Source organism: Macrobrachium rosenbergii, chromosome 59 (genome assembly GCF_040412425.1).
Source record: "Macrobrachium rosenbergii isolate ZJJX-2024 chromosome 59, ASM4041242v1, whole genome shotgun sequence".
NCBI classification, from domain to species: domain Eukaryota; kingdom Metazoa; phylum Arthropoda; class Malacostraca; order Decapoda; family Palaemonidae; genus Macrobrachium; species Macrobrachium rosenbergii.
In genome coordinates this window covers 30,778,849-30,791,987 of record NC_089799.1, presented here as the reverse complement: position 1 = coordinate 30,791,987, position 13,139 = coordinate 30,778,849, and the positions used below count along the sequence as shown (strand labels likewise).

Below are 13,139 nucleotides of genomic sequence, written 5' to 3'. Positions count from 1 at the left end.
CAGTATACAAAGCAAACAAACACATATGTTACATATACATAAAAATCTCTTATCTCAGAGAGAGAGAGAGAGAGAACAAAAATACAACTTATACATCAAAGCAAATATTAAAGTACCAGGGAGAGAGAGAGAGAGAGAGAGAGAGAAATGTTCACATCGACGCCTGTTTTGTAATTTTAGTATCATACAGTATTTATGTACAAAAATAAAAATAATACAAATTTTTATATAAGTAACTTACCAATTACATAGCTATAGTTTATTCTTACACAGCAGCTTAAATTAAAAAATTTGCAGGCAATGCTTCAAAGTTTAGTGCAGATGACTGGTCCCACCCACTAACAGGAATGCCAGGAACGACTTAGCAGACAACCTTGGTCTGTTTCTGCCGCACCTGAGTAAGCATCGAGTGTTGATGGCAGCTTTGTTCTTAAATTTGCTGGCTAGGAACTGGATTTCAGTGAAGTACTATCGCTGATTTTGGGTAGCCTTCAAGCCTACAGCTTTCAGGATCAGTATTTCATTGTTTTGTTATTAAGATGTGATTCAAGTTTTATCATATTTCGCTATGCTGCAGTAGCGAATTCGCAATCAAATGGGTTAACTACCGGTAGCTTAGTTTACCGCACTACCACCTGTACTATGATAAAATATGAGTTAACGTATAAAAATGAAACGTATAAAAACAAAGCATTCATTGCTGAAGCAATATTTACAGTAATGAATTACTTTCTGCAAGTCTCAATTAATATTTGTTAGGTTTTGCGACATGTCTGCATGATGATACTCTGTGTACTTCAACTATTTTTGGTAAAGGTTAACTTTCCTTTTCCAAACAGCGTAATAACGTAAATATTGTGTTTGCTACCTGTCTGACTTTTTTGGTAGTAAACACATATCTGAAAGTCTCTATTACGGGATGACCCGAGGTAGAAGGTTAAGATACAGATGGCTAAATGTCGGCTTTAATGATTATAGTGCTGTTACATCTTGCTACAATCGGCTGTGCTTCCCCAATCCCAAACCACAGCAACCCACAATGCTCCATTCAAAAGCAGAGCTTTGACATGAGCAATATAATACGCAAGACTTAATACTTAACAATCTCAACGTTTTATAGGACTTAAGATATGTCTGTATGATGGTAAAGGTTAAATTTTCCGAGTAGCGTAAAAAACTTAATATTGCATTCGCTACCTTGTTTACCAATTAGCGTAACATAATGTAAATACAGTAATACCCCGAACTTGCGCGATTCGAGTTGTGCGAATTCATAGACACGTGAACTTTTCATTGGAACCTAACTAATTGACAGACACGCGAACATTTGCGAATACTGAGAAACCCTGCAAAAGTGTTTATGTTTAATTTTTTATGTAATTTATGTTTTCAAGCTTTAATGTGTAAATTGAGTAACATTAATTAATAAAAGTAATAATTTCTCTCTCTCTCTCTCTCTCTCTCTCTCTGTCTCTCTCTCTCTCTCTCTCTCTCTCTCTCTCTCTCTCTCTCTCTCTCTCTCTCTCTCTCTCTCTCTCTCTCTCTCTTTTACTGAGATGAGAATTTTTAGGATACACGTATATGTTCATTTGTTTTGTATGATAAATAAATTTTTTACCTAATAATAAGTACTGATTTTCAAATATAAATAATAATAATAATAATAATAATAATAACTGTAATTACAAAATTCGTTTGAGATACATATTTTAAACAAACAGATTCTTTCCCTCATCTTTTGAGAAGCAGTTCGAACACAAAGCTGTCAGGCATGTCACTTGAACATGACAAGAAAGGGGAGTGTTGCTGATTAGTGAGTCAAAGATTTCTTTCATAATTTTCTCTCTCTCTCTCTCTCTCTCTCTCTCTCTCTCTCTCTCTCTCTCTCTCTCTCTCTCTCTCTCTCTCTCTCTCTCTCTCTTGTTCGTAGTTAGTGCAACCTATGTATTACTGTTTCTCTGTATGTCTTTACCTGTACAGCAGATAATTTTTAATTGGTCTCATTTTACCTGTACCATCTACAAACTGTAAATCGCCGTTTTAAAACGTAGAGACATGAGCATTTCAGAACAAAGAGAAAGAGACAGAATAAAGAAGTTTTTAAAAATGAGGTTGAGAAGACTAAAAATAGATCAGTGGAATGGGGGGAGAGAGAAATAGTATACTAATCTTCACAATGTCCTACATTCTCATGTTAACCATTTATTTCTTTTTTTAAGGGTAATATATTAAGCTAACTTTTAAATGAAATTAAAGTAACTTTAATTTCATTTAAAAGTTAGCTTCACACTGAATTTCCATCTTTTGATATCTAAGTTAAAAGTATACCTTAGTTTAACCAGACCACTGAGCTGATTAACAGCTCTCCTAGGGCTGGCCGGAAGGATTAGATTTATTTTACATGGCTAAGAACCAGTCATTTCAAAGACTCACTCAGATTCCTCCTTCCAGTAAGTAAGTCTTCCTCATGCAAAGGGCTGATGATTTGTATACAGTATGGTGTGGGAACAAATGACACATTTTTAAAGTAATTTGTACTTTTCCTAACTATACAAACCTGAGGTCCTTTACAGTTTTAGGCCCACCTCATGCCACCCCTCAATCTGATACCTGAGCTGAAAGGCAAATTGGAATGTTTACATCCGGGCATGCAGGTCTCCTGCCTACTGGATGGTAGTTAACTGCCTAACCATCTTGTTCGAAAGTTTAACAGCCTTTCCAGCTTCGCTGAAAGTAATTCCTTATGTGAAGGACCTCAGGTTTGTATAGTTAAGAAAAATAAAAATCACTTAAAAAATGTCATATTTTGCTTATAGAGCCTGGAGCAGCGAGAATTAAAAATATGAAATTTTTTGTCAATTTCAGTAGGGTATCAGTATGACGGAAGTTATCCAACATGGTGGACAGCGTGTCTGCTGAGGCTAGAAGAAAGGAGTTGTTGGATGAATCCCTTGGTTGTGTCTATCCAGAAGATGTTGTTGGCATCAAACAGCGATACAAAGACACATCACTTGTCTTATTCAAGGTGAGGAATTCATTATGAAGTAACATTTTGATTTAGGTGATTATCATTATTATCATTATTATATTTTAAAAGTGAATAACCTTAATGCTGACCTGTGGGGCTTGTATCTTTTGTTATACATGTAAAAATTTTAACTAGCTCTTGAAAGGCATATTATTATGATGTTAATTTTTACTTTAAGTTACCTCTGTTCATGTAGGGTAAAATCCTCAATTGTTCCTACATGAATGCAAACCTTTGCCTTTTATGTAGGAATATTCTTCAGCGTGAGCTTGAATTAGTTGTTGAAACCAGGCAATAAGGTGGTTAGGGAGGGTGAGTTGGAGATTACCCTTACCCACCTGCTGTTGCCAAGCACTTATTGGTCACTTTACTGTGGTGAAATAGTCATTAATGGGTTCCCACACTTACAGTTCTGTTGCAGGTGTAGATTTACTGCTGCGGAACTCATCCCTGCTACAACCACCCTCCCCCTTATACACCACTCTCTTACTGAGACTGGAACATGCGCAAGAGTCATGTGTCTCTTCTGTGCTTACTTTCCACAAGTCTCATATCTCCAGCCTCCCTTCTCTGAGTTTTCCTCAAAGTTGGCCTGGGTATTCCAACTAATCTGGTGCCCACCTGAGGCCAGCTGACATCGTGACACAGATTTCCAGGGGTTTTGTGGAGGACTTGTCCAAGCCATTTCCGTCTATTTTTTCATCATTATCTCATCTAGATATGGGACTCCTGTAATTTCCAGTATGGCATCATTTCTAATCCTAACCTGCCATTTGACATGTAGCTTCTTCTGAAAGCTCTACTCTCAAATAAATAGTTATCTTTTAGATATTATAGTTTTGTTGTCACATGTAGTCATGTCCTTATAGTAATACAGATCATGCTAGGCAGTAAATATAATCTTACTTTCATATGCAGTTTCAGTCTATTTGTTTTTCAGATCCCATTCAACTTTCCTAATGATTGATTTGCCTTTTGCTCCTACACAATATACAAACCATCGGTCTTTACATGAGGAACTTGCTTCAGTGTAGCTGGAAAACGGCCGTTTAACTTTTAAACAAGGTGGTTAGGTAGTTAACTATTGTCCAACTGGTGGGAGTCCCGCCCACCCAGACAATAAGCATTCACTTTGCTTTCAGCTGTTGAGCGATGTGCAACTCTCGTGTACCCTCTGTCCTGCCCGCTGTTTTGCTTTGGTTTTTCTCTTGACATTCCCGGTGGGATTGTTTCTTGTTGTTTTTTAAATATCTTGTGTTATAATTGTGTGTTTGTGTTAGTGTATCATGCAAACCCACGAATCATCTGATAAGCTTGACAAGCAGAAGGCTGGTACTAAGCATGTGTCCTGGTACAACCTCTAAGGCTTGCGGCCGTTACTGCTTGTCTGTTGATGTTGTTCCTCATCCTTTGTACGAGTTGCAGAGGGCATGACTGTAATCCAGAAAGTGTCGTGACTGGTCCCCTGTGCAATGGGTGAGGTTTTCGCAGAGGAGGAACTACAAGAAAAAGGGCTTCTAAGGCTTTCTCTGGTGGTAACACGACCCCGACGACTCCCGTGGTTGCCAATCCTCCTCGTTCATTCCTACCCCCTGCGAAACTCCCACACATTGCCGTCACTCCTATGTGAGCGGTTTCTCCCTTGTCGTCTTCGCTTGTTTCATCAGGCAGAAGTCACCATTGGTGGTAGCAGGGGACCGGGACGATCTCTGCTCGGTGGTCTCTGTTAGTTCGAAGGGGGAGGAGTCCCCCTTCAGAACAAAGAGAGGCTTCCCCTACTTACCTGACTTTTGCAGGTGTTGGAGAGACTGAGGAGCTCTGAGAGACTCGGCACTTTCTGGGTCTCTTGGTTGAGCCTTCAGTGTGGGGTCTGCTCAGCCACCTGAAGGACTCTCAGGCCCTTCCAGTGACTGCTGCTTCAGTCACTGTGACTACTGCCATAGTGACCATGTTGACTGGTTCGAGAACCAATGCTATGGCAGTGGTTCCTACGATCTCTATACTGTTCTTCTTCCAAAGCTCACAAACAGAGGAAGAAGAAGGTAGCTTCTCTATACGGAAAGAAGTCCCATCCAGGGGCTTCCAAAGGCTTGCCTCCTTCCACAGAAGAGGCAGAGGGAGCTCTTGTGTGCTCTCCCTGGTCTTCGGACTCGGGAGCCGTGCTGTGGGTCTTGTTGAGACCCCAAAACTCGGGAGCACCAGGTGCGCAGGTCTCCAAGAGGACCCACGTCACCAATACTAGTTCCAGGAGGTCACCCTCCCGGACTAGTATTGAGTCTACCTCTTCCCGAGTCTCTCCAGACACTTGGGTAGAGGGAGCAACTGATGATTGTGCTTCACATGACTTGGGAGCTCCAGGTGTGCGGACCTCCAAGGAGACCCGCGTCACCCCAGGTACTGGGGTTTCTTCAAAAACCCAAGTCACCTCTACCAATCTGTGGGCTGGTGTAGGTTCTTCTAAGCGGGAGAGAGTGAGTGCCAAGCATGCAGGTGCTGCCTCACCTCCTGCCAGTGCTTACCTGAGGTGCAGCTGGCCCATGAGTCCACTCACCTGGAGAAGCTTCGGGGAGGTCCCCCACACAGTCTTCTTCACGTGTATAGACATGTGGAGAGGACAGTCTGAGTGCATGCCCAAAATTGCATGGTTATTCTCCCCAGGTCAGCCCTCACCCGTGTTCATGCGAACGAGCCCGCTTACCTGGGGATAGCTTCCGCACATGTTTGCGTGAACCCATTCACTCATCTTGGGACAGCCCTCGCCCACATTCACGTGAGTGTGTGTGCTCTTCTAGACCCGTGCAGTCATCATCACCAGGGGTTGATGATCGCTCACAGCTTTCCTCTTCTGTTGGTGCTTCAGCTTCCGGCAGGTCCAAGAAGGTGCTCAGTCCCTCTCACCTGTCCCCTCAGTCTCCTGGGGTTACACGGGGAGCCACGAGTCAGACAGAAGGGCTCGTGGTTGGGATGCCATGTCCCAGTGTAGCCCTCCCACAAAGGCTTACTTGTTCCAACACAATATACAAACCAACTGTCCTTTACATTAGGAATTACTTTCAGCGAAGCTGGAAATGGCTGTTGAATTTTGAACAAGGTGGTTAGGCAGTTAACTACCATCCGGTAGGCGGGAGTCCCGCCTGCCTGGATGTAAACATTCCAATTTGCTTTCAGCCGTCGTGTGGTACAGATTTGTTTCTTCGCTCTCTGCTCGGGCTTCCGTTGAGCTGTATTCCCGTGGGATCTTTTCTGTTTGTTGCGTGTTTTCATTTCTTTATTGTGGAAGTTCATGAGGGAAATAAGCCCCGTAACCCTGCCTTCCCCCAGTGTGTGTGTCCTGGGGTTGGCAGGAAGAAATGTAATAGTTTTCAATCTAAAGTTGATGTGGACCTGCATGCCCTTTGCTCTTCTTATAGGGAGCATGTGTGTTCCCATGATTCTCCTTGTTCTGAGTGTTGCACCTGGTCTACTGAGCAGTGGGCAAGGTTTGAAGGGAGGTAACAGTACCAGGGGAAGCCTTCCAAGGTATCATCTGCTATGTCCGGGGCAAGGGCGGTATCTTTTGTCTTTGTCAGCCACCGATGAACTTCCATGGCTGCAAAGTACCCACTAAAGTAGAGGCGACTCTTGGCCAATACTGCCATGTACTCTGCAGGTTAAGAAGAGTGCCGACCAGAGGCAGTACCCACCTAAAGCAGCTCTCTTACCAGTTAAGGTACAGCAAGCATTGACCCAATGGTAGCAACCTCTCTAGTTCAGAGTCATTACAGGCAGTCCCCAGTTTACGACGGGGGTTCCGTTCGTACACTGCATCGTAAACCAAAAATCGTTGTAAACCAAAAAATCGTTGAAAATCCAAGGAAAACCTTATTTTTAATGCTTTTGGTGCAGTGAAAACGATGTTAACTGCATTTTTATTGAGTTTTTCATCAAAAAACCTCCACATTTTTATTATTCTGCCATTCTGGAGCCATATTTCTTCTGTCGGATTGGCATCGTAAGTGTCATAACCCCGGAACGTGCGTTGTAAACCGGGAAATAATTTCTGAAGAATATATTTGAAAAGCGTCATAACCTTGGAACATTGTAAACCGGGGACTGCCTGTATCTTTATTAATGTTTTGGATTGGAACAGGTCCATGATTCCCACCTTCTCTCAATGTGGAATCAGCTGTGTAATTGCTTGGTAAGTCACTTATATAAAAATGACATTTTTATGATAAAATAAAGTTTTATACAGTACAGTATATACTTACCAAGCAACAAAATCAGAGCCCACCCTCCTCCCTGCAATGGACATTTGTACATCAAACGAATTGAAGCTCTTTGCTGAGTTGTACTTCTCAGTCCCCAAAGTGGGCGGGACCCTGTCACTTACACTAGTGATGGTAGCACCACCGCGAAAATTTGAATTCTTAAGACTGCCGTGTGGAAAGGTAGTAGCTATGTAATTGCTTGGTAAGTATATATAAAACTTTATTTTATCATAAAAATGTCATATTTGTACACACTTAAAATATTTATCAAAAAGTTATTCATATACCCCAGAACACCATAGACATCGTACAGTAGAACATGTAATCCGAAAAGGTCCATATTACACAATATACAGTACACTGACAGATCTAAGTCACAATACGGAGTGGGATATGCTGCACTATCCCAAGACAAAACACATCAGTTCTCTCTACCAGATAATGCCTCAGTATTTGCAGCTGAGTTATGTGCCATAGCATCAGCCATAAAAATAATTAAAGAAGCCTCATTTAATAATTTTTTGATTTATAGCAACTCTAGAAGCTCTGTAGAAGCCAGTTAAAGCCATAATAAAAAAATAATATTGTACAACAAATTAAGTTTTCACTCCATAAATTGTATACTGTAATAATGGAAAAAATATTGAAATATGTTGGATCCCTGTCCATGTAGGGATTAAAGGAAATAAAGAGGCTGAAAAAGCAGCTAAAGAAGCAGTCCACATGACAAGAGCAAATGTAAACATCCCTATTAGTGACTATATAATCATTGTAAGTAAATGGGAAAATATATGAAATGAAAAACCTGAAAATAATAAATTAAAACAGATAAAATCCAGTGTTGGGAAATGGAGTTCATCATATCAAAGAGAGAGACGCACGCAAGTAATTCTGATGCGTGTTCGAATAGGCCATACTCGTCTGACACATGGACACTTAATGAACAGTCCATGTGGCCCTCCTCCCGAATGCCCAGATTGCAAAGTGTTGATAACAGTCAACCATGTATTGTGTGAATGTCCAGAATATAACCTGCAACGGTTATCAAATTTTGGAAATGGGTCAATGAAGGAAATTTTGTCAGAATCTTCTACATGTTCAGTAATATTAATTTTAATGTTCATGAGGAGCTGTGATTTAATTGAAAAAAATAAAAAGTAAATAATAGAAAAACGAAAACCCTTGGGTGTCTAATGAATTTTAAAACAAATTTTAAAATATTGATGAATTTATTTTAAATTTTAATATACCTTTTTAGTGAGTAAATGGAAACATGAGTATAAATGTATTTAATGTGTGAGTGTGTTCCAGTGTGAGAGCATATGCCTTTGTGCAGTTTTTAATTTCATTTTCATTCATTCATCACCATACTGAATGACCTATTTGGACCCAGTGCTAGGCTTCTAGCCTAGGCCTGTCATTTCATCCAAATCCTTTGGGCCAGCCCTATGAGAACTGATAGTCAGCTCAGTGGTCTGTTTAAACTGTCTTAATAATAATAATTATAATAATGATAATAATAGTAATCGACAGCAGCGCTTCTATACGCCCTCGGAAAAGCCCTTGCTGCCCAAACAGGTTGACCTGGACTTAGTTTGTTTGGTCCAGGTCTGTCACTGCAGCAGCTTGGTGCAGAGGGTATCACCTTTTCGTAGCAAGAAGCAGCAAACCTGGAATCGACTGCCATGGCAGCGTTTCAGGCAGTCTCATGGTTGGGCTTGTGGTCCCTCACATTGTCCAAGGTCGCTGCTTCTTTGGGTTGCATGAACCCCAAGGAGGAAGCCACCTTTGCGGGACTGAGCCAGTCTGGAGGTAGAGCCATTACCTACCTAGCCCACCAGATGGTTAATCTGTGGGCAAACTTGGTGCTTAAGAAGAGGGATGCTGTCCTGACTTGAGTATCCAAGTTTGTGGGCCCAGAGTTGGCACTGGGTTTATGGAATGGACTGTTGCTGGGTTCCACCTCTCTCTTTCCTTGAGAGTTGGTGGATGCCATGGTAAACAAACACTGAGTTGAGAACAGTGACTGACTTGTCCACCAGGCAGTGGCAAAGACATCCAGGCCTTTGTGTGCCACTGTGGCCCAACCGTCGGGTCAGGCTGGCACTTCCTGTACGGGCCACAAGAAGTTCTAGGCTTTGAAGGGTCCTTGTGGAAGCACCCAGCCTTCTGCCCGTGCCAGGAAGGGCGCACAGCTGCGCTCCTTTCAGCTCTCCTTCCAGTCATAAGGGGGCAAGGGCAAGAAGAAGAGAAGAGGATGCTGGGGGTGGCATTCCCCTCCACATGTTGCCATTGGTCAGGGGTGCCTATCGAGCCATTGGGCAACATGGCAGCGATTTGGAGCAGAGACCTGGGTAGTGGATGTCCTTCGGGATGGATATCTACTCCCCTTCGAGTCATGGCCACCTTTCACCAGCAGTCCGGTCCATCTCCAACCATATGTTCCCGGCTCGCAGAAGGACCTCACCCTTCAGGGAGAGGTGGAAGCAATGCTGAAGAAAGAAGCCTTGGAAATCATGGCAGACCGGTGCCCAGGCTTTTACAGCTGGGTCTTTCTCTTAGAGAAAGCCAGACTTGGTTCACGATGGACATGACACGCTCTGTGCTTGCACCCATCAGGGAGTCCGACTTCATGCTTATGGTAGACCTGAAGGATGCTTATTTCCAAATACCCATCCATTGGTCCTCTTGCAAGTACCTTTTGTTTATACTCGGGGAGAAGGTGTTCCGGTTCAGGGCACTCTGTTTCGGGCTCTCAACTGCTCCCCAGGTGTTCATGCGAGTGTTCACCCTGGTGTTGTCTTGGGCACATTCGCACAGGATGTATCTCCTGAGGTATCTCGACAATTGGCTAGTCCTGGCAAGCCCTTGGTCGCAGCTGCCCCTGGACAGTTTTGCCATGAACTAGGAGTTGTGGTAAACTTCGAGAAGTCCGATCTTATACCCAAGCAGAGGGTAAAGTATCTGGGCATGCTGATAGATACAGCAGCAGTGAGAGTCTTCCCCTTAGAATCGCATATCAGCAGGTTCAGGGAGGCAGCGGAGTTGCTCCTGTCTCGACAGAAGCAACCAACTTGGCAGTGGCAAGTCGTTCTCAGTCACCTGACGCCCCTGGAGAAGCTAGTCCCTCATGAGTGGCTTCACCTTGATTCCATCAGTGGAGGATGAAGGAGTTCAGGTCTCCAGCAAGGGACTCCACTGTTCCTTCCCATTCCTCTCTCAGAGGAAGTGAGACAGGACTTAGCCTGGTAGATAGACGACAGGAACCTGGTAATAAGAGTGTCTCTACACACTCCCCCTCTGGAGATGCTTCTGTTTTCAGATGCATCGACCGATGGATGGGGCGCACACCATATGGACCTAGTGTCTCTTCCGCTGCACCTGTTGACAGTGCAGGTGTATGAGTGGGCACTAGCACACTCGGTAGAGCTGTTGGCCAGATACATTCCAGGCAAGAGGAATGTAGTGGCAGACAAGCTCAGTCACCAGGGTCAGGTGATAGGGACAGAGTGGTCCCTTCACCCAAACATTATGGAGAGACTGTTCGACCTTTGGGGTCGACCGTTGATCGATCTGTTTGCCACTCAGCACAACAGAAAGCTACTGGTGTTTTGTTCCGTCGTGCCAGACCCATGAGCTGCAGCAAAGGACACTTTCCAACACCCATGGGACAACCTAAACGTGTACTCCGTTTTTTCTGATTCGCAAGGTGATCAACATGTTAATGATCACCCAGAATCTCAGAATGATCCTGGTGGCTCCCAAATGGCCACATGCCGTATGGTATCAGGATCTGCTAGCTCTGCTCTCAAAGGCACTGAGAGAGATTCCCCTCTGGTACAACCCTCTTTGTCAGTCACATGTAGAACGGTAACACCAGTCAGTGGAGTCCCTTTCATTTAACGGCTGGAGACTATCCAGCATCTCTTGCTAGTAAGATTCTGGATACCTGCGTCAATCCTCTGTGTCTGTGTACCAGGGGAAATGGGCCATCTTCTGTTGTTAGTGTCGTAGACGGGTCTCTCTCCAGTTGGAGCTACTATTCAGCAGGTGCGGACTTTCTCGTCTTTCTTCACTGAGAGAGGCTTTTCTCTGTCTCAGCTGTTAAGGGTTGTAAGGCTGCCCTGGGCCTAGTCTTGTGCCCAAAAGGTGTTGATATCTTCTCCTTGCTGGAGATTTCTTTGCTGATGAGAAGCCTTACCTTCCCAAGGAACTCATGCCCCCTGTGTGGGATGTGATTCTCGTTCTTAGGAGCCTGACTCGCGTGCTGTACGAGCTTTTATGAGAGTTGTCAGATAGGGATCTGACTCTCAAGACCATTTTCTTGCTTGCCCTGGCAATGGTGAAGAGAGTAGGCGAACTTGATGGACTTTCCTTCGATGTTAAGCATTCAAGGGGATGTTGTATACTTGAGTCGTTTGTTGTATAATTATGTATGTCCGTTCAATGGTAATGGTTGTTTATTGTTATTATGGAGAACTGCTGTTAAGGTTTTATTATATATTTATGGTTTGTACTGTTAACGTTTTCTGATGCCTTCTGTATAACAGCGAGTCTAGTTTCTGTAACTGAATTGTCAGTATCACCATGGATCCTTGTCTGGGAATAAACTACGCTAAAATATACCCCAACGTTTATTTGGACCTGGGATAATATATTACATGGCGCAGTGAGTCTCGAGGTCTCACGTGGCAAAATACACCGTTGGAAAGGAAGACTTGCAATGGCTACTGCATTGGAACTCGGTGAAGAGGCACTCCTTTTAACGAAAGAGGACATTCAGCAGCTTACTCGTGACGAGATTGTGAATTATCTCCGTGTTTTGAATGTGCCTTTCAGCTCCAAGGATAGTACAGTGAGACTGAACAGCCTCCTCCAAGGTGCTATTAGAAATGCTAAAAGGACTGAAACGGATGACGGAAGCATGAAACACGAGGACGCAAATACAGGTTCAAGTGATTCAATGATGATCATGGTGCAAATGCTGCAACAGCAGATGAAACTTCAGGAGGATCGATTTTTGCTTGAGCAGGAACGTCGGGATCGTGAACAGGAACGTCGTGATCGTGAACTAACTGCTCTTCTTAACCGATTGGGATCTACTACTCCTAGTGGGGCAGAAGATACTCCTGGGGACCCCGTCGAAATATTCCTGCTAAAATTTCTATACGGCCTCCAGAGTTGCTTGAGGATGGTGTTACCTTAAAATCATTTAAAAGGTGGGAAGCCAGTTGGAAGAACTATGCTCAAGTTGCAAAGCTGAGTGAGAAACCTAGGGAGGATCAAATAGCCACCTTTTGGTCGTTTTGCAAGCCTGATTTCCTACAACGGGTTCGTCATGCGGTAGAGATTCCTTTAGACACGGCTTTGTCGCTGAATGAGGTAATTGAGCAAATTAAAAAGCATCTCAAGGACCAGCGGAATGTTACAGTGGACAGATACAAATTATTCAGAAGAAAGCAAGATGCTGGCGAGTCTTTTGATGACTTTTTAGTTGATCTTCGTGAGCGAGCAGAGGACACCAACCTTGCAGATATGACTTCTGATGAGTGGATCACTACTCTCATTGTATCTGGTGTACGAGACGAGGAAACGAGACAAGAGCTTTTAAGTAAAAACCCACTCTTAGCCTTGCTGATACTATTTCTCTTTGCCGTGAATCATGAGTTAGCAGAGAGAGAAGACAAGTGTCTCAGTACAGAAAGTGCCATTAATGCAGCCAGATTCAAGCAGCGTGGTAGAAGCAGGAGTACTAACCGAAGGATTCACCGTGGATCACCTAAAGAGGAGCGACTGAAATGTCGGAAGTGCGGTTTTCCACCTCACCAGACTGGCAGATTGTGTCCTGCAGTAGGGAAAAC

General features: G+C 43.5%; 1 protein-coding gene across 3 annotated transcripts in view; it reads left to right on the top strand.

Annotated features, from left to right (window-relative positions):
• LOC136837382 (streptococcal hemagglutinin-like) overlaps positions 1–13,139 on the top strand; it is a 30,542-nt gene that overhangs the window by 8,650 nt on the left and 8,753 nt on the right. For all 3 annotated transcript variants that reach the window (XM_067102139.1, XM_067102138.1, XM_067102140.1), the window contains exon 2: positions 2,866–3,025. In XM_067102139.1, the coding sequence (XP_066958240.1) occupies positions 2,897–3,025 (129 nt within the window). In that variant the 5' untranslated portion in view covers positions 2,866–2,896. The remainder of the gene's footprint in view (positions 1–2,865; positions 3,026–13,139) is intronic.